The sequence below is a fragment of the Zophobas morio genome, unplaced genomic scaffold (assembly GCF_036711695.1).
Source record: "Zophobas morio isolate AGI-343-1 ecotype UQ-CSIRO unplaced genomic scaffold, CSIRO_AGI_Zmor_V1 ptg000030l, whole genome shotgun sequence".
Taxonomy (NCBI): Eukaryota; Metazoa; Arthropoda; class Insecta; order Coleoptera; family Tenebrionidae; genus Zophobas; species Zophobas morio.
In genome coordinates this window covers 944,287-966,176 of record NW_026972135.1, presented here as the reverse complement: position 1 = coordinate 966,176, position 21,890 = coordinate 944,287, and the positions used below count along the sequence as shown (strand labels likewise).

The 21,890-nt window shown below is 33.3% G+C and overlaps 1 protein-coding gene across 3 annotated transcripts; it reads left to right on the top strand.

Moving 5' to 3' along the window:
* Positions 1-5,354: 5,354 nt before the first annotated feature.
* Positions 5,355-20,617, top strand: LOC135137861 (uncharacterized). 3 transcript variants are annotated; one of them, XM_064067618.1, is made up of 5 exons: positions 5,355-5,417; positions 6,199-6,381; positions 10,046-18,519; positions 19,891-20,024; positions 20,414-20,617. In XM_064067618.1, the coding sequence occupies exons 2-3, from the start codon at positions 6,211-6,213 to the stop codon at positions 18,416-18,418; spliced, it is 8,544 nt and encodes a 2,847-aa protein (XP_063923688.1). In that variant the 5' UTR covers positions 5,355-5,417; positions 6,199-6,210; the 3' UTR covers positions 18,419-18,519; positions 19,891-20,024; positions 20,414-20,617. The 3 variants fall into 3 exon arrangements, with proteins under 3 accessions (XP_063923688.1, XP_063923686.1, XP_063923687.1); XM_064067616.1 differs by having other exon boundaries at positions 19,888-20,024; XM_064067617.1 differs by having other exon boundaries at positions 5,360-5,417; positions 6,202-6,381; positions 19,888-20,024.
* The last annotated feature ends 1,273 nt before the right edge of the window (positions 20,618-21,890 follow it).

The following is a 21,890-nucleotide window of genomic DNA, read 5'->3' as shown; positions in this document are numbered from 1 at the left end:
ATACCAATATAAACGCAAGAAAAGTTCACATTTTTTGTTAAAAAGTACTGCCAACAGACTTTGTCATTTATGACCACGCGCTAATATTAATTGAATGTTTTGCTAATATGTCAAATGATACTTAACAGTTAATTAATTCTAATTTCATGCTGGACAACAGATCAGAATATTCTGGGAACGATTTAAAAAAATTAAATATATTTTATTATGTACACATCAATAGAATGTTAGGCAACCAGTAAAACACATTTTATAGCACGAATTCAGATTACGTTATTTTATGCCATTTTCTTCTCAGCTTTGTAGTCTCTGAAGGGATTTCCATTTTTTTTGACAATAATAGAACGCAACAATGTACTAAAATGATATCAAAATTCTGTTAACAACCACTATATTATTGATTACCCCTATGCAAAGTAACTTTTTAATTGAAATTGACGGATTACGAGAACAAAAGTTAAATTAAGGATTAATTAACGAAAGCTTACTTCCTGTTTCTTCTGTTTTAAATTTCGCTGAGAATAGCCAATATACCGCGTGATCAGAAATTAGTATATTGGCAATCCTGGATTTTTGATATGCAAACTGTATCCAACACAACCTAAATTTATCGCATGTCACGATTGACATATGTGTTACATAATTTACTTCCATTATGTCAACATAAACATAAGAAAAATTCACATTCTTGTTTAAAAAGTACTACTGTATCGACTCATCAATCATTTCTGGTACCGCGGTATTTAAATGAAATTTTCTTAAGAAAATTTTTAAAATATTGACTGAGCGGTTAGGCAACCAACAAATCAAAAGTTTTTAAATCTGGTCATATTTTCAAAATATTTTTACTCCATTTGGGAATCTTGTCAATTATTATTTTTCAACAATGTTTGTTGTTCTGACAAACTGTCAGTTATCGATTTTAATTTTTGTCATAGCAGTAATCAGAAATGACTGAGTTTGTTGGCAAACCTGGATTTTTGATTGTCAGTTGTCAAGAATTTTAATTTGCAAAATGTATCCAAAACATAAACCTAAATTTGTCCCATGTAACGACTGACATATCTGTCACAGGATTACTTCCATTATACCAACAGAAACGCAAGAAAAGTTCACATTTTTGGTTAAAAACTACTGCCAACAGACGCGCTAATATTAATTTAATGGTCTGCTAATATGCCAAATGATACTCAACAATTTAATTCCAATTTCGTAACTGGACAACAGATCAGCAGAATATTCTGGGAACGATTTTTAAAAATTAAATATACATATCAATAGAATGTTAGGCAACCAGTAAAACAACGTTTAATATTACAAAACTAAAACTTTCACGTGGTCAATAAAATAACAACTTGAGAATTTTAAATAACCCTAATCAATTTAACAATATTTGATACACAAAATTGTTAAGTGATCGATAAATCAAAATTATTGGTAATAGCTGTATTGTTGGTGGCATAAATCAAAATATTAAATTATTAATTCACATTAATTAATTCAAATTGTTTGTAGCTTAATAAAAAAACGACCAAGTGTAGCAAATTTTAAATAATTAACCATTTGTTGCCAAAATTGTTACAATGACAAGATTAAAGAATCAAAGGAAGAATGAGTAAGTTAAAAATCACTGTAATAATAAAACACAGAAAACAAAATGAAAGTGTACACTTACTATTTAGGCTTCTTCTTCTGCTACAATATGTAGCGATGGTTCTCCTCTTCTTACAAAAAACAACAACAACGAAACTTTATTATTTCCACAAATTACAAATTTACAAACATGGACAGTTATATAAAAACTACAACAGCGTCAATAATACGTTATAACACCTATTTAAGCCTAAATAATTTAAAAAGTTATCAATTTCTATATAAAATTAGTTGGTAACAATAACTTTCTATACTTTAAATGGACGCATCTAATCGAAAATAGCAGGTTCATAATCATAATTTTTCACATTGGAACCAAATTTAAACTGTCCAATGTTAAATTGACAGTACAAGAGTGCTTTAGTTGACTAAAATTAGCAATTAAACACGAATTATTAATTTAAAAAATAAATAATACTAAATACCGCATAGAAAATCTTGGAAGTCGAAAATTTCGAATCATCGAAGAGTTCGCAGCAACTGCAACAAAAAATTTATGAAGTCATTTGCAATGAACTTCCCTCGCTTCTGAAGCACAACGTATACCGTTGTATATCAGGGATTAAAACAAATATATACAGAAAAATTTTGTTTGAGAGGAAGCCATCCATTTTCTTAGGTATAAACAAATTTACCGAAATTAGATACAAAGCTTCTGAAAATATTGAAAACACGATTGACAAATATTTTTCAATCTAAATTTACTTAACACAAGCAAAGTAGAGAAAATTACTTACACATTTCGTTCTTAGGATGAAAATAAGTGTTCCAAGCAGCTACACCAAGCATCACGATCAAGCACAACATGCAGGAAATTTCACTGGGAGGGAGATTAAAAGTGGAAAAGCAGATTTGAACTTTTCTTATTGTACTTTGCAGCAACATCCGTCTGTAAAAAATACTGTGTAAATGCTAAAGAAAATAAATAGAGAATTGAAAACGTTAAGGTAAGCATTTAAAAATAAAGTAAAATTCAAAAATAATATAAGAACCAAGATACATTTCTCACCTTTAAAAGCTTCATCATCAGGAACTGCAACAATGACCATCTGCCAAAATACAGTCCCATGACGATTGACAGGAAGCCACAATTAGGAAATTGATAATAATAATAATAGTGGAAATATTATATTAATAACATTAAAACAAATAAGAAAACTAGTAAAATAATAATAATAAGGATGATGAGAATATAATATTTTTTTGAGTTAGAATATTATTTGCTAGCCTTAACACAGCTCGAGTCCACCCTCCACTAACCCCTTTCTCGAAATGATCCGAACAAGTTCCACGACCTGACCATTTTGTATTTTTTTATGAAACTCTATGCCAGACATTACGCGAAGGAGGCAGGTGGAGAGATTTTCCGAACTGATTTTCTAGAACTGTAGTATACACCCCGCGGTCAGTTACTGGATATACACCATGCGTTTTTCCTCGATTTGCTCTAAACAAGATCTCTCTGTAACGAATGTCAGCTGGGCTAAGCCCGGACTGGTATGATAGCCCAGCAAGACAACCATCATCCGGAGATCCGTTGGAGATAAATTGCAGAGAAGGCACGATGTTTATCGAGTAGCGGTCCAGATCCCTCATGGACGTGGGTCTCGTATTCTGGCAAACACTGGACTTCGAGCATTTAGGGTACGTTTAAACCAGGCTTAGCCCTAGCGATGGCAGAGATGTTGTGACCGCGATGGGGACACGAGTCTGGCGGACCGAAAGGTGACACTAAAAGCTGTCTAGTGTCAAATGCAAAGCTGATTTTATAATAGTCGATGAATTGCTTAATACTGTTCACAGTTTAAGCTTAAAATTAATGAAAATGAGTGAATTATTATTAATATACCTAACTTAATTACTAATTGCGCTAGTTTGAATAATAAATAGCAAATGAATTAGTTAATAATATTGTGGAAGGTGAAAGTCGACTGTCTGTTAAGTTCTGTGAAAGCTGCGACGACTTAAAATTGTGTGTTTGGGACCACCTAGAACAAAAATAAATATGAAACAAGAATTATAACTCAATACCATAAATAATACAATATGCGTTATTAGCTGTCTTAGAAGATTACTTACGTCGTAAAAACTGAGTTTAAAAGAAAATTAAAGGAGATATAACGGTTGATTCAAATGAATTTTAATCAGAGAGCCCTTTAGATAAATAAACGGTTTGACCACATTGCTATTTTAAATATTTGTCTTATTTCGTAGGTGAGTATTACTGGTTGCCTAAAAATTGGAAACAAAGTTGAACTTTTAAAATAAAACATACAATTTTTCTGGAACTGGAATAACTAAAACAGCTTTCAGAAAAGGGGGAACAGGGGGATTAGATTTGACGTCTCGTTTATCCAAGACCTACCTACTTGATTTTAGTTCAACTGTATCACCTGCTACAAATCACACGGATTTGTATACGTCAAGGTCGTAATGAGCCAAATTTTTAACTTTTTGAAATTATTACGACATAAATAAAAACATAGTACGTTTGAATGTTTAAATAACGGCACTTATTTAACCCTAATTCCTCATAAATCTACTTCCACAGTGGGAAACTTCGTTGTTGAAACTGAAATTCACGACACCGAAAGTGTTCGTAAAAAGTTCGGTAAGAAGTTTTAAAGTCGATAAAATGTGGTAAATTTAACTAAAATCCTACCTGAACACGGCTTTTCTACGAAAAAATCCAACTCAAAACGCAACACAGACACCATTTTGAACAAGCTTGGTTTTGAAGTTGGCTCGTTCTGTCAAAGTTGTTACCAACTAAAAAGAAATAAAATTGAACACTACAATAAAATAGGATCTGTTTAAATAACAAGCAACAATCAAATCGATGCAAAAGATCGGCAACCCGCTATACGTCGGTGGATAGACAGAGCCTATCTTCACACCGAGTGTTAATTATAATTATCAGAAATTTTAAACTTTCAACTCTTTGATGTGTACACACTCAGTTTGATGTAAAATTGTTAAAATTTGACTGCTACACGGTCGAAATTATTAAATTTTTGTTCCGATCTTGGGACAAAAACATTATTTCGATTTTGAAACAAAACTTCGCGAAATTGTTTGTAAAAGATGGGGCAAAAGTTTCAAAGTGTGTAGAAGATGGTAAATTTGACTAAAACCCTACCTGAACACGGTTTTTCTATGAAAAAGTCGAACTGAACACAACACAGAACCATTTTTAACGCGCTTGTGGTTTTGAAGTTAGCTCGCTCTGTCAAAGTATTACCAACCAAAAATAAACATAATTTTCTTTTGTACTAAATAACAAGAACAAAATTTGTTTGAATTTAAATTAGAAGTAAATAAAAATGCAAATGTTAAGACAAATCGATATATTTATTATTAATTAGTTAAATTATTCTGGATAATTTTGCGTTGGATTATTTAATTTAAAATTGTCGCTTATGCAACCAACAATACACCATCGCTATTCTACATCGTTTTTTCGTTCTAGCAAATTTATTTTTTTAAAAATGTTTGTGTATCTGTAAATAATAATAATTAATAAAATAGGTTTACAGATATAATAAGAACCTACGAAACTACGTACTATCGATTCGAGTATATTTTAAACGCGAAATTTTGTATATTTAAAAATGCACATATACCTACCTATTGCTAATCTTATCAGTTTAAATATATAATAAAATAACAAAGTATAGAAATATTTATACTTTTACGTTAGTCATGAGTGAAAGTTAATTTATCAAATATGTGAGTTTTTGCGTTAAATCTAATCACAGATTAAGGTATGTGCCTCTTCAAAAGTGAGGTAAAAATTTCAATTTGAATGCGCTTATATTCTTCATTTCCAATTGACCCACATTTTTCTAAATTTGATGTTCTAAAAATATCACATGTACAACAAAATGTTTATTTGGGGTAGGCTGTGATCAACACACGTACGGCATGATAAATATAGAGGGTAGATTTTTATTAAAAATAAGTATGAGAAGTTTACGTGTACTGGTCACAGTATTTTTTATCGAAAATTTTGTTATTCATACGTTATTTTTAGTTAAATTAAATTGGGAATTCAACAAGATATCTTATCACTTATCACAAAAAGAATCAGTTTGCAGTGGCTGTAAATGTTTGCACAAGACTCAATAAATTTGACCTCGACGAATTTATTGATACGAGTTTGGGTTACTTACTCCGAAATTGTAAATTTTGGTGTTATTTAAACATTGTGGTTAAAGTTTTATTACACAAATTGAGGAAAATTTTAGTTATATAATTAATCATTTTAATGTTTTGATGTTTTCTTTGTCTTCATTGAGAAGGAATCAGATGTTAACAAAAAGTAAATTGTAGATATTATCGCTGATGTTGACAATTATAAAAAAAATACTGTCAAGGACCGCAGACGTAATAGATTAATAAATAGAGAATAAATGGATTAAATTTTTCCATTACTATGGACTTAAAAAAATAGAAAATCGGAACTCTTTCGTACTTTGTAATTTATTTATGTTTAAAAAAAAATACATATTTACAGTTGTTCAAGTGGTGTTTATACATTTTCAGCAGGATATCACCATGGAAGTTAATTCTTCAGAATCAGATAGTAAACAAGAAAAAGAAAGACTGAAACCACTCAAGGAAGAGACAAAACAAATAGAAGATACTATGAACACAAGGAAAGCAAGAAAAAAACAAAATTCTGAAATTCATTCGTTAAATAACGAAAACAGTTCTGTCTTAAAAAAGGTAAATGCACTATAATTTACTATGTAAAAATCAAATTTAAATTTGATTATTATATATACAAAATCAATTCCACGTGCAGATATTTTGAACATTCTTAAAAAAATATATATATATATATATATAACATATGCAGCTTATAAAGCTCATTAAATACTTTCAGAACGAATGTTTGCCTCGAGATAATACTTGACATTAAAATCGTTTCACTTGAAAAATATCTAATCTCTCAGATACAACACTACGAATATAAAAAAAAATCGTCGAATTTTCCTAGACCTTGAAGTGTAGCCCAACAAATTCCGCTTCTTTGAAAAATTATAAACATTTTTTGAAATCAATAAATCTAAAATTCGAAAATTTCAATACTGAAACTCAAAACTTAAACTTACAAAAAAAACGATATATCGAAAAATCAAAAATTGAAAAATTGAAAAATCGAAAAATTGAAAAATTGAAAATCGAAAAATTGAAAAACTGAACAATCTGAAGTCCAAAAATTGAAAGGTCGAGCAATCGAAATATCAAAAGACATATAAAATTAAATAAATTGAAAAATCCAGATTTTATAATTTTTGAAATCAATAAATCGTAAAAGGGAAAATGGAGAAGTCGAAGATGTAAAATTTAAAAAACATAAAATCAAAAATCCCCTAATCAAGAAGTCGAAAAACCTAAAGTTTGAAATATCGAGAAATTGAAAAACACCAAAATGAATTAATCATTGAAAAATTGATAAACTTCAAAAGATCGAGAACTTGAGAAGTCGAAAATCAAAAAATTGAAAAATCGAAACATTGCCATCTCCATAAATCGAAATTCGAAAACTTGGAAAATAAAAATTTTTAAAAATTGAAAGATTGAAAAATCCAAAAGCGAGATGTCGAAAAATCAAAACCTAAGAAAAGTAAAAAATGTGAAATATAAAAATGCAAAGAATTGAAAAATCAAAGAACTGAAAAATTGCAAAATCGAGGATTCAAAAGACAGAAAAATCAAATAATTGAAAATCTAAAGAGTCGAAAAATCTGAAATTTAGAAAATTTAAAAAAATAGAAAAATTAAGAAATCCTAAAATTGGAAAATCGAAAAATCCAAAAATCAAAAAACATCAAAAGAAAGAGAAATCGAGAAGTCGATAAATTGAAAAAATGAAAAATTCAAAATTGAAGCATTTAAACTAAAAAAGAATGATAAACCGAAAAACATCGAAATCTTCATAAATTGAAAGTTCGAAAAATTGGAATATCAAAAATTAAAAAAAAATCAAGAAATCGAAAACTCTAAAATCTGAAATATCGAGAAACTAAAAACTCTCAAAATGAAATGTTGAAAAATTGAAAAATCGAAACATCGAAATGTCGTTAAATCGAAGATTCGAAAAATTGGAAAAAACGGAAAATTAAAGAAAAATCTGAAAATCGAGAAATCGAAATAACCCAAAATCGAAATATCTGAAAATTCAAAATGGAAACATTTAAACTAAAAAAGAATGATAAATCGAAAAACATCGAAATCTTCATAAATCGAAAGTTCGAAAAATTGGAAAATCAAAAAAAAAAAATTGAGGAACTAAAAAAATAAAAAATCCAAGAGCAAGAAGTCGAAAAATCAAGAGCTCGAGAAATAAAAAGGTCAGAAAATAATATAAAAATTCGTAAGCACTGGAAAATCTAAAATTCGCGAAATTCGAAATTCAAAAATTGAAGAATTAAAAAACCGAAAAGTCGACAATTCTAAAATATGAAAAATTGAAAAAAAATAGAAAAATTAAAAAATCCCAAAACTGACATAAAGTCAAGAAATCGAAAAATAGAAAAATCGAAAAAAAATTGAGAAATCAAAGATCGAAAAATTGAAAATTGAAACATTTAAACTTAAAACAAAAACGATAAATCGAAAAATCCAAAAACTGAAAAATCGGAAAATTTAAAATCGATAAATGGATTAATTTTAAAAATAGAAAAACTGAAAAACCGATAAATCTAAAGTAAGAAGTCGAAAAAACAAAAGATGGGGAAATCTAAACATCACAAAATCGTAAAACCGGAAATGTAAAGTTTACAAAATCGAAAAATAAAAAAAAGACAAAAAACTAGAAATCAAGAAATTGAAGAATCTAAAATTTCAAATTTCGAGAAATTGAAGAATTGAAAAACTGAAAAATCGAGAAATTGAGAAATCCCACAACGAAATGTCGTAAAATTGAATAATCAAAAAATTGGAAAATCCAAAAATAGAAAAAAATCAAAAGATCGTGAAATCGAGAAGTCGATAAATGGAAAAATTGAAAAATTCAAAACTGAAGCATTTAAACTTAAAAAAAAACTAAAAATTGAAAAATCGACAAATCGAAAAATCCAAAATGTTAACAATCGAAAAATTGAAGAACCGAAAAATTGAAAGATCAAGGAATAAAAAAGTTCAAAAATCTAAAAATTGGGTAATTGAAAAATTAAAAAGTGAAAAATTTTAAAAATCTAAAATTTCAAAAACTGAAAAATTTAAATTCAAAAAGTTGAAAAATAGAATGCTCGAACATTTGAAACATGAAAAAATTCAGAAATGAAAATATCCAAAAATTACGAAAAATTAAAAGGCTAAAAATTAAAAATTTTAAAATTCGAAAAATCGAAAAATTGGTATATATCTAAAAAATTTAAAATTGGGGAATCGAAAAACCGTAGCACTGAAAAATGTAGAAATCTCAAATGTGAAATTTAAAAAACTAAAAATCAAAAACCCAAAATCAACAATCGAAAACTGTAAAATTTAAAATGTCAAGAAATTGAAAATTCTCAAAACGAAATGTTGAAAAATTGAAAAATCGAAAAACTTCAAAAGATTGGGAAATCAAGAAATTGAAAAACATCGAAATCTGGATATCGAAATTTCAAAAAATTGAAAAATAGAAAAATTAGGGGAAAATATGAAAATCGAGAAATCGAAATAACCCAAAATCCAAATATCGAAAAATTCAAAACTGAAACATTTAAACTAAAAAATAATGATAAATCGAAAAACATCGAAATCTCCATAAATGGAAAATGCGAAAAATTTGAAAATAAAAAATCTTGAAAGTTGAAAAATTAAAAGCTCGGGAAATGAAATCATCAAAAACTGAAATATAAAAAGTTAAAAATTCTAAAAATTAAAAAACAGAAAAACGAAAGCACTGAAAAATCTAAAACTCGAAAAGTCGAAATATTGAAAAATTGAAATATCTAAATATTGAAAAATCGCAAATCCGACAAATCAATAAATGAAAAACTGAAAAGTCGAAAAATCTGAAATTTGAAAAATGACACATCATAAACTTAAGAAATCAAAAAATTGGAAAATCGAAAAATCGGAAAATTGAAAATTGAAACTTTTAAACTAAAAAAACCGATAGATCGAAAAATCGAAAAGCTGAAAAGTCGAAAAATTTTAAAAATGAAAAATTGAAAAACCGAAATATCTAAAAGTGCCAAGTCGAAAAATCAAAAAATTTAAAAATTCTGATTTTTGACATACTCTTAGCTTACGCCCAACAAGTAAAAACGTACAACTTGTGATAATATCGCAGTAAAATATTGATACGATAAACATTTAAATGTTGCTAAATTGACAAATTTTGTTCTGAAAATACAAAAAGTTGAAGAAACAAATGTATGATCTTTTTCAGTTTACGAAGCACCCATCGGACGCACCTGATTTACACATACCAAGAAACGTATCAACCGTTTTCGTCAAGACTGACAACATCCATCACATTTACAAAAAAAATCAAGCAGCGATAATCATTAACTGTGATGCAACATTACTGGAAAAAATCTCACTCTTCAAAAAAATTCATAGCGTCGAAATATGTGACTACCTAGAGGAAAGATACAACAAAGATAGACATTTTATAATAGTGTCGACAAAAAGAAAGTGTACACACGATGAATTCGCCCTAGTTTGTCAAAAATCTAACAAATCGAATGTATACTTATTTCAAAACGTTGATGACAAATTGTCCGCCCTTTTGTTACAACAAGGGAACGAATTGTCGTCGGACTTGACAGACCAAACAACTATACCACAAGAAGACATATCAAACTATTTTGATAGTCCCGTTCACGCAATTTGTGGCCCCACTGGCATCGGCAAATCAACACTGATGAAAAATCTTGCCAACACGGGTGGAAGTTACGTCGATTTAAGCCAATGCAATGAATTGTTTTCAGAAAATCCGGGCTTTGAAACAATGTTGAACTTTTTCGTGAAAAACGAAAATTCACCAAGCATTTTGTATCTTGATGGTTTAAACGAAGTTGACAGTTCTTACGTCAATTGTGTCCTGAATTTCGCAAAAGAGGCGTCATCTAGAGGAATCAGAGTGTGGATTTCGTCAAGAGATAACTTACGAGAAAAATTATCACGAACATTAAACGTAGTTCCAATTGAAATTCGCGAATTGAATAAAGAACAACAAGAAGAGTACATGGAAGGGAAACTCAGACACAAGTATACAAAGGAACAAATAGAGAAAATTGTTACTGTAATATTGGCAGATGACAATTTTAACAATCAAGCATTGTTAGGGAATCCTCTTCTACTACAAGTAATCAGCGACAGGCTTCTTAGTAACGACGGTCTTTACACCAACATTGAGGAACAAAACATCTTGGTACCAATAGAACTGTGCCACTTGTTTTTGGAGGCAAAAATATCACATGTCCTTGACAGTATAGACACAGAAGTTATCTCAACCCACTTGAAACTATACGAAGTCCCTGCTCTAAAAGCATGCTTGGATGTCAAGCATTTTGAAAAAATCGGTCTAAATTTGGAAAAATTTGAAAATTTTATGGATCAAATTCAACGTGGTGACAAGTACGGAATCATCAAGGGAATAACCAGAAATGGTGACCCAGTATTTGAGCACCAAATTTGTGCGGAATACTTGACCTGTGTCTGGTTGGAACACCACAAAAATCGGACTTTGTTACACCAAGTAATGTTTACCGAAAAATACAAAAATTTACGAGCTATTTTGGATTTATTACTAGCGAAGGACAATCCACTACATTTGTCTATTATCAATCACGATCTGGACCAATTTGAGAAACACAAAGACAAATTGAACACTACGGATCGAGGTGGTCGGACACCAATGCACCTGATATGTACCCATGGTCAAAAAATTGCGGATATGCGGAGTCGTGAACACCCTTGGTACATAGCAATGGTAAAAATAATGCTCCATAATGGTACTAGTATGGAAACCAAAGACGATCTCTTTAATTACACTTACTTAGATTATTGTCTTGAGGCGCAATGTTTGTACACGATGGAAGCAATTTTGGAAAATAAGCTGGTGAATTTTGACCAAATCAAAGAAACTATTTTTAGGTACTCTAAAATAGACACCTTGGTATATTATGCGGCGCAAATGGGATACCGATACTTGTTTTGCGCTCTAATTCTAGAAAAACCACAACTCTTGTTTCAAAAAATACGTGGTCAAACGTTATTGGTAACTGCGGTCAATGGAACTTGGAACGACCGCATCGTACCACCTAGGAAAGGCAATATTTCCATTGTAAATATGTTATTACGTTGTTGTTCCGTTGGCCACAATTCCTCTATTTTAGACATGGCATTTGAAAACCGCAAATATGACATGTTACAAGTGTTAGTCAAAAATGGACTCCAGTGTAGTGGTACGACAATATGGCACCGACTATCAATAGATAAAACGAAACCTAGTGACGCAGAATTGGAATTATTAGAAAATATAGAAGCAGCTGAAGATATAAACAAAAAGTGCAATGGAGGACTAACTGCCTTACAAGTTGCAAGCCACTTCGGTGCGTCAGGTGTAGCAAAAATACTGTTGAAAAAAGAAGCCGATTTGTATGTTACCGACGAAGAAAACAACACTCTTTTGCATTATGCTTCACTGTCATTGGAAGACAATGAAGATGTAATAAAATTGCTGATCGAGAAAGGTATCAATGTAGATGCTCAAGAATTAAATGGGACGACTGCTCTACATCTGGCATGTCAAACCGGTAATTATAAAAACACAAAAATGCTCCTGGATTCTGAAGCTTCCATCTACATTGTGGATGAAAAAGGCAACAATCCTTTGCATTATGCATCCAAATCAACGAAAAGCAATCCAGATATAATTAAATTGTTGCTTGAGAAAGGCATGGATGTGGATGCTCAAAATGTAAATGGGGCAACCGCTTTACACATTGCTTGTGGTCACAGTAACTACGATGTTGCTAAAGTCTTGTTGGATTTTGGCGCCTCAATTGACACTGTAGACAAACATGACAAAAACGCGTTACATTATGCGGCCCAATTTTGTCCAGAAAATAGAGATGTGTTAAAATTATTAATCCAGAAAGGCATAGATTTGAATGCACAAGATCAAAATGGGACGACTGCTTTACAAATCGCGTGTCGTGAAGGTGTATATGACAATGCAGAAACGTTGTTGGACTCGGGTGCCTTGATTGCCGTTACGGACCACCATCAGAACAATTCGTTACACTATGCCTCAGCACCGAAAAAAGATAATCGCTCTGTCATACAATTGTTGCTTAGAAAAGGACTCAATATAAATTCTCAAAACAAAAACGGAATGACAGCTTTACAAATTGCTTGTCTAGAAGGTGGTCATCAGAATGCAGAACTGTTGCTAGATTCAGGAGCCTCGACTAACCTTACGGACAAAAGCAACCACAACATATTCCACTATGCCTCAGCATCAAGGAAGGTCAATCCAGATATAATCACACTGCTGTTTAGAAACAACATGAATGACCCTAGAATCGCTTTACTCATTGCTTGTCAAGGAGGAGTTTACGAAAATGTAAAAACGTTATTAGATTTGGGTGTCTCGATTCACACAAAAGACAATGATAATCGGAATCCGTTGCACTATGCCTCTTCATCTAAGCAAGTCAATCGAAACATAATAAAATTGCTGATTGACAAAGGGATTGACGTGAATGCTCGCAGTACAAACGGAGTGACTGCTTTACAAATCGCATGTCTAGAGGGCGTGCACGAAAATGCGAAATTGTTATTGGATTGCGGCGCCTCGGTCAATCTTACAGATCATGATGACAGGAATTCGTTGCATTATGCGTCAGCTTCACCACGAGTCAATCAAACTATAATCAACGTTCTGACGAAAGAGATTGACTTGAATGCGCAAGATAAAGTCAAAACGACCGCATTGCATCTTGCGTGTCAAGAAGGTGTTTATGACAATGTGGAAATGTTGTTGGATTGTGGCGCCTCGATTAACGTTGTAGACAAAGATAACCACAATGTTTTACATTATGCAGCCGCTTCCAAGCACATCAATCGATCTATAATAGAATTGTTGCTTGACAAAGGGATTGACGTAAATGCTCAAGCTAAAAATGGAATGACCGCTTTGCATATTGCGTGTCTAGAGGGTGTCTACGACAATGTAGAAGTGTTACTAGACTCCGGCGCTTCTATTAATATTAACGACAACGACAACCACAATGTGTTACATTACGCAGTTAAGCAAGTCAATCCTGACGTAATAAAATTGTTGCTTGAAAAAGGGATTGATATAAATGCGCAAGACAACAATGGAAGGACCGCTTTACAGATTGCTTGTTATGAGGGTGTCCATGCAAATGCAACTTTTTTACTGGATTCGAGTGCTTCCATTAACACTAGAGATAAAAACAAGGAGAACGCGATGCATTATGCAGCAGCATCACGAAGAGTCAATCGAAATATAATAACACTGTTGCTTGAAAAAGGCATTTATATAAATGCTCAAACTATATACGGAATGACCGCTTTGCAAATTGCTTGTCGTGAGGGTGTTTATGAAAACGCAGAAACGTTGCTACGTTTCGGGGCTTCGATTAACTTAGTGGATGAACGCAACAAGAATGCCTTACATTACGCCTCACAGTCGTTGCAAGACAATCAAAATATAATAAAATTGTTGCTTGAGAGAGGCATGGAATTAGATGTAACAGTTTTGCAAAATGCCTGTCTGGAGGGTGTTTATCAAAATGTAAAAACATTGATAGATTGTGGCATTCCCACGTATCTTATCGACAACGCCAACAAAACTGCGTTGCATTACGCATCAGCATCGAAGAGAGTCAATCGAGACACAATTAAACTCTTGCTTGACAAAGGCATTGACATAGATGCTCGAAACAAAAGTGAAATGACCGCTTTGCAAATTGCCTGCCGTGAAGGTGTTTACGAAAACACAGAAACGTTGCTACGGTTGGGTGCTTCGATTGACATTGTGGACGAACACCACAACAATGCCTTGCATTATGCCTCACAGTCTCTGGAAGGCAATCAACGTATAATCAACTTGTTGACTGACGAAGGCATGGATTTAGATGCGCAAAATCAAAATGGAACGACGGCTTTACAATTTGCTTGTCTTGGGGGTGTTTATGAGAATGTAGAAACGTTGTTGGACTTGGGTGCTTCGTTTGACATTATAGACCACGATAAGAAGAATTTGTTACATTATGCGTCAGCATCGAAGAAAGCTAATCGAGATGTCATAGAATTGTTATGTGAGAAAGGCATCAATGTCAATGCTCAAAGTCAAAATGGAATGACCCCTTTACAAACTGCGTGTCTCGAAGGTGTACAGGAAAATGCGAAATTGTTATTGGATTGCGGTGCCTCGGTCAATCTTACAGACCACGATGACAAGAATTCGTTACATTATGCGTCAGCTTCACCACGAGTCAATCAAGTTATAATCCAGGTTTTGGCGAAAGAGATTGACTTGAATGCGCAAGATAAAGTCAAAACGACTGCATTACATTTTGCGTGTCAAGCGGGTGTTTATGACAATGTGGAAATGTTGCTGGATTGTGGCGCCTCGATTGACATTGCAGACAAAAATAACCACAATGTTTTACATTATGCCGCCGCTTCCAAGCACGTCAATAGATCTATAATAGAATTGTTGCTTGACAAAGGGATTGACGTAAATGCTCAAGCTAAAAATGGAATGACCGCTTTGCATATTGCGTGTATAGAGGGTGTCTACGACAATGTAGAAGTGTTACTAGACTCCGGCGCTTCTATTAATATTAATGACAACTACAACCACAATGTGTTACATTACGCAGTTAAGCAAGTCAATCCTGACGTAATAAAATTATTGCTTGAAAAAGGGATTGATATAAATGCCCAAGACAACAATGGAAGGACCGCTTTACACATTGCTTGTTATGAGGGTGTCTATGCAAATGCAACTTTATTATTGGATTCTGGTGCTTCCATTAAAACTAGAGACAAAAACAACGAGAACGCAATGCATTATGCAGCAGCATCACGAAGAGTCAATCAAAATATAATAACACTGTTGCTTGAAAAAGGCATTTGTATAAATGCTCAAACTATACACGGAATGACCGCTTTGCAAGTTGCCTGTCGTGAGGGTGTTCATGAAAACGCAGAAACGTTGCTACGTTTCGGGGCTTCGATTAACTTAGTGGACGAACGCAACAAGAATGCCTTACATTATGCCTCACAGTCGTTGCAAGACAATCAAAATATAATAAAATTGTTGCTTGAGAGAGGCATTGAATTAAATGCAACAGTTTTGCAAAATGCCTGTCTGGAGGGTGTTTATCAAAATGTAAAAACATTGATCGATTGTGGCATTCCTACTAATATTATCGACAACGACAACAAAAATGCGTTGCATTACGCATCAGCATCGAAGAGAGTCAATCGAGACACAATTAAACTCTTGCTTGACAAAGGCATTGGCGTAGATACTCAAAGCAAAAATGGAATGACTGCCTTGCAAATTGCATGTCGTGAAGGTGTTTACGAAAACGCAGAAACGTTGCTACGGTTCGGTGCTTCGATTGACATTTTGGACGAACATCACAACAATGCCTTGCATTATGCCTCACAGTCTCTAGAAGGCAATCAACGTATAATCAACTTGTTAACTGACGAAGGCATGGATTTATATGCGCAAAATCAAAATGGAACGACGGCTTTACAACTTGCTTGTCTTGGGGGTGTTTATGAGAATGTAGAAACGTTGTTGGACTTGGGTGCTTCGTTTGACCTTACAGACCACGATAAGAAGAATTTGTTACATTATGCTTCAGCATCGAAGAAACCTAATCGAGATGTCATAGAATTGTTGTGTGATAAAGGCATCAATGTCAATGCTCGAACTCAAAATGGAATGACCCCTTTACAAATTGCGTGTCTCGAAGGTGTTTATGAAAATGCAGAAACGCTGTTACGTTTCGCTTCGATTGACACTGTAGACGAACACGGCAAGAACGCTTTACATTATGCCTCACAGTCGGTGAAAGGTAATCGAAACATTATAAAATTATTGACTGAGAAAGGCATGGATTTAGATGTAAAAACTAAAAGTGGAATGACCGCTTTACACCTTGCCTGTCTGAAGGGTGTTTACGAAAATGCAAAAACGTTGCTAGACTCCGGCGCTTCGGTTAACACTACGGGTACTAACAACAAGAATGCATTACATTATGCATCAGCATCGAAGAAGGTCAACCAAGATATCATGTTACTGTTGATTGCAGAAGGCATCAACCTCAATGCACGAACTAAAAATGGAATGACCCCTTTATATATTGCCTGTCTTGAGGGTGTTTATGAAAATGTAGAAACGTTGCTAGGTTTCGGTGCTTCGGTTAACACTGACGACGAACACAAGAAGAATGCTTTACACTATGCCTCCACATCGAGAGGAATCAATCGAAATACAATAAAACTATTGATTGAGAGAGGCATCGATGTAAATGCTCAAAACGAAAATGGAACGACCGCTTTACACCTTACCTGTCTGGAGGGTGTTTATGAAAATGTAGAAACGTTGTTAAATTGCGCCGCTTCGATTAACACTACGGACAAAAACAACAAGAATGCATTACACTATGCCTCTGCCTCAAGGACAGTCAATCCAAAAATAATAAAACTGCTACTTAACAAAGGCATTAGTGTCGATTGTCAGCATAAAAATGGTACCACTCCTTTACAAATTGCATGTCGAGAAGGTGTCTATAAAAATGCTGAAACGTTGCTAGACTCCGGTGCCTGGCTTAACATGACCGACGAAAGAAACGAGAATGCCTTACACTATGCCTTAGCATCAAACAAAGTCAACCAAAAAATAATCAAACTGTTGCTTGACAAGGGGATCAACGTAAATGCTCAAAATAAACACGGCATCACTGCTTTACATATCGCATGTCTAGAAGGTGTTTATGAAAGTGTAGAAACGTTGCTGGATTCCGGCGTTTCGCTTGACCTTACTGACGAAAGTAACCAGAACGCCTTACATTATGCCTCAGCTTCAAACAAGTTCAATCCAAACATAATCCAACTGCTTCTGAAAAAAGGCATGGATGTAAATGCTCGGAAAAAAAAAGGAACGACCGCTTTACAAATTGCCTGTCTAGAGGGTATTCTTGAAAATGCAAATCTGTTATTAGACTCAGGCGCTTGCATTCACATTACCGATGACGACAACAACAACGCGTTCCACTATGCCTCAGCATCGAAAAAAGTCAATCGAGACATAATTAAATTGCTATTCAAAAAAGGCATCGATGTAAATGCTCCAAACAAAAGTGGAGTCACTGCTTTACATATAGCGTGTCAAGGAGGGATTTACGAAAACGTAGAAATGTTGTTGGAGTGTGAAGCTTCGGTTAATATTAGCGAGAAACGTAAACGGAACGCGTTACATTATGCCTCAGCATCGAAGAAAAACAATCAAGATATAGTAAAGTTACTAATTGACAAAGGCATCGCCGTGAATGATCAAGACAAACATGGAATGACCGCTTTACAAATTGCCTGTCGTGAGGGTGTTTATGGAAACGTAGAAATGTTGTTAGATTTCGGGGCTTTTGTTACCGTTACGGACAAAGACCATCGGAACGCGTTGCACTATACATCAACATCTCAGAAAGATAGTCGAGATATTATAATGAAATTATTGACTGAGAAAGGCATCGACATGTAGGACAACACTGTGAAGAAGAGTAAAAGAAAAAAAGAAAAGTTCTAGTTTCTTAGGTGTGGGCTTTATTCAAAATTGAAACAGTATGTCGGCGTATCTTCCAGGTTAGTATTTTATTATTTTATTTAGGTGTTTTTTTGAACCATATTTCTAAACAAGAATTTTAAAATGTCAGCATATGTATATTTGTTAGTTTAATGTAGAAAAGTTTTCACAGAATAATTTAAGAGGACCCGGTAGAGGAGATGTAACAATTTTTTCATTTTTAATTCCCAAGCATAAGCTAAGGAAGTATAGTAATGGAATGCATCGGACGATTATATTTTCTCGACGTTTCATGACCCCTAGTCCGTCTGTCTGATATCTGTATCCATTTCTATTAGAAACGTAATCTCCGAAACTGCTAGACTGATTTTTGTCAAATTTTGTATGTACATATATTAGAAATATCATGTAGATGGTTAAATGCTAACCAAAATTTTGCTAATCATTTCCACCCCAACAATTTGATGACGTCATTTCAAAAAACCCTTTGTCTATTTGATTTAACTGTGATACAAGATACAACTATATAGTGCTATAAGTGTGGTGTACCAATCCGTTTTGAGTTTTTCCCTAACTGTCCAAATTTTTGCAAAAACATAATGCACGATATAATACAGTTTAACATTAGCGTAAGGCATCCCGGTCGTGGTCTACTGATCACGAGTCTGGAATGCAAACCGGCCGTCGCTCGTTCTGTTCCAAACTTGACCTTTCGTTTTTTTCTTCTCTTTTTTAAAAATGTGTTTATTTAAAAATGTAAAACCTTCTCGGGAGCGCCAAATGCGTTTTTTTAAGAATATGACGTCTTCTCAGAGGTTACAACTATCTCTTTTAAGAATGTAAAACCTTCTCGGGAGCGCCAAATGTATTTTTTAATATGAAACCTTCGCGGGGGTCCCAACTGTCTTTTTTAAAAAAGCAAAATCTTTTCGGGGGTCCCAAATGTCACTTTTTGTAATGTGAAACCTTCTCGGGGGTTCCAACACTTTGAACTGTCTTTTTTGAATATGTAAAACCTTCTCAGGGGTTCCAACTGTCTCTTTTAAAAATGTAAAACCTTCTCGAGAGCGCGAAATATCTTTTTTTATGTGAAACCTTCTCGGGGGTCCCAAATATCTTTTTTAAAAATGTAGAACCTTCTCGGGGACCTCAAAGGTAATTTTTTAAGAATGTGAAACTTTCTCGGGGGTCCCAAATGTATTTTTTACGAATGTGTAACCTTCTCGGGGGTCCCAACTGTCTTTTTTAAAAATGTAAAACCTTCTCGAGCGCGCCAAATGAAGCGAGGGCAGTTTTGTCGAAATAACTTTCGACCAATTTGTTCTACGATAAAATTATATTAATATAGTATTTATACCTACATCAAATTGTTTAAAAAACAAAAATAATAATATAATAACAGCTTTTCTAATATTTTTTTGTTTCAGAAGACAATTTTCAAATCTGATGAGGCCCTAACAAAAGAAAGAAGGTCTGAAAAACGTCGGTTTATCATGGTTATCTACCATAGCAATTTTCAGAAGGGTTTTCGAAGAGGATCATCACCACACACACACAAATTAAAGTAAATAAATACACAAATTTACGAATATCTTATTAACTGGCAGAACTTTAAATGAGGTAACATATTAATGCCGTTGAAAAATAAAAATTAGATTATGCAACCAAATATACACATACGTTATTACTCATCTGTGCGTCTTTCACCTATATGAATGTAGAAAATTGACGAATTACAACGAAAACAAGACCATAAATTATCTAAAACAAAATTTTATAAAAAAAATCAGTTTTTTTTTCTTACTTGCTCATAAGAACGCCACAGTTGCCGAATTTTATTCAGCCAAAGAGTCATTTACGAGAAAAATATATATAATAATAATCTCATTTGGAGTTAATACCGGTTATCTTAACCCTATTATTCCCATCATTTTTTCTTCATCGCCTGTGCAGACTGAAAGACCTTAAAGCTGTCATTAGTCCGATCATCTGTGACCACTTCTTCAGCGTCAGCGCCAGAGGACCTGTACTTAAAGTTTTTAAAACGTTTTACATTTTAGAACATTTTTTACAATTTGTTAGTCAATATAGGTACCTATTGTTTTTGATTTTACAGTGATTTCGTAATAAAAGTAAAAATCGTCGATGTCGATGCTTGACGTGATTTTTTGTATTAGGTATTATTGAGTGTTAGGGTCTCATACTGTACTCCATATTTTAAGGATTTAGACGTACGTACGTTTCCAGAGTTGTCTATTACTGTATACTGAGTGTCTATTAATGTTTGCGATTTTTTTTGTCACTTTGGCAACATATTTAAAATTTTATGACGTTATATTTAAATTTTTTAGATGTCAAAATCGACACTTTGAATTGACTTGCTAACATTGCTGCCCATAATTTAGAATTTAATAACCCAAAAATTTGTTTCAATCATAGTTTTTAACAGAAATTAATTTCTCCTACCCATGTGCTAATTTTAAATCGACAACCAACCATCCTTGATTTTTCCTTATTTTTTTGTTTGTATTATTTTTCATAAGAGTGTATTATTATTTTGTTAATTGAAATTTGTAATTTTGTTTTCTAAAATGGAAATGGAATGGAATTGATGGAAATTTATTTCACACCTTCGTACAAACTTTTTGCACAAAACTATTCTACACCACGCCCTGATCACGTTCCTCACCTTCAAATGTTGTGCAATGCTTCCTTTAGCCACAAAAAAATTGTTAAATTTCCCATTCATGCACTCTGGGAACTGTTGCTAACATAACCTAACTTTTTATAGTCACTAACACGCGTGGCTGTAATGACCGGTATTAGTTGAGGTAGGGCGTGAAGCGCCTTGGACTCCATTACAAACACACCCCTAAACGGTGGAACTTCTTGCTTTGTGGATCATTTAGTTACTGGAATTCGTTCATGTTAAAATGTGTGTATAGTCGGTTGCCTACATTCGGTGTAACTAATAGCTTGTAATGTATAGGGCGAACACTAAATATTTTTTGACACAAGGAGGTATTTGCACAACTTTTGAAAGTGAGGAACGTGATCAAGATGTAGAAGAGTTTTGCGTAGACAGTTTGTGCGAAATCGAGAAGTGGGTTTTGTAAAATTTCACCCATAAACGCAACGTCTCTGCATGGTCTCCATGGAAACGAAAAATCAACAAAACGAATTTAACAATTTTTAGTGACCAAAAAGTACTGGCGATTGGTAAGCTCTTCGAGAGTTGTTGTTTTTCCTTTTTCTGTGAAGAATCTATCCTCGAGAGGTTTTCCCAGTGTAAAGTAGCTAGCGCGAGTTGTGAGTGTCTGTGTCATGGTCGCAGTGAAACGGATTCTGGGGGTCGAAGGGCTTTATTACTTCAAAGCCGTGCACCATCTGAGTAAGTAAGTTTTATGCAAACCAGTTAGGAAAGTACCGC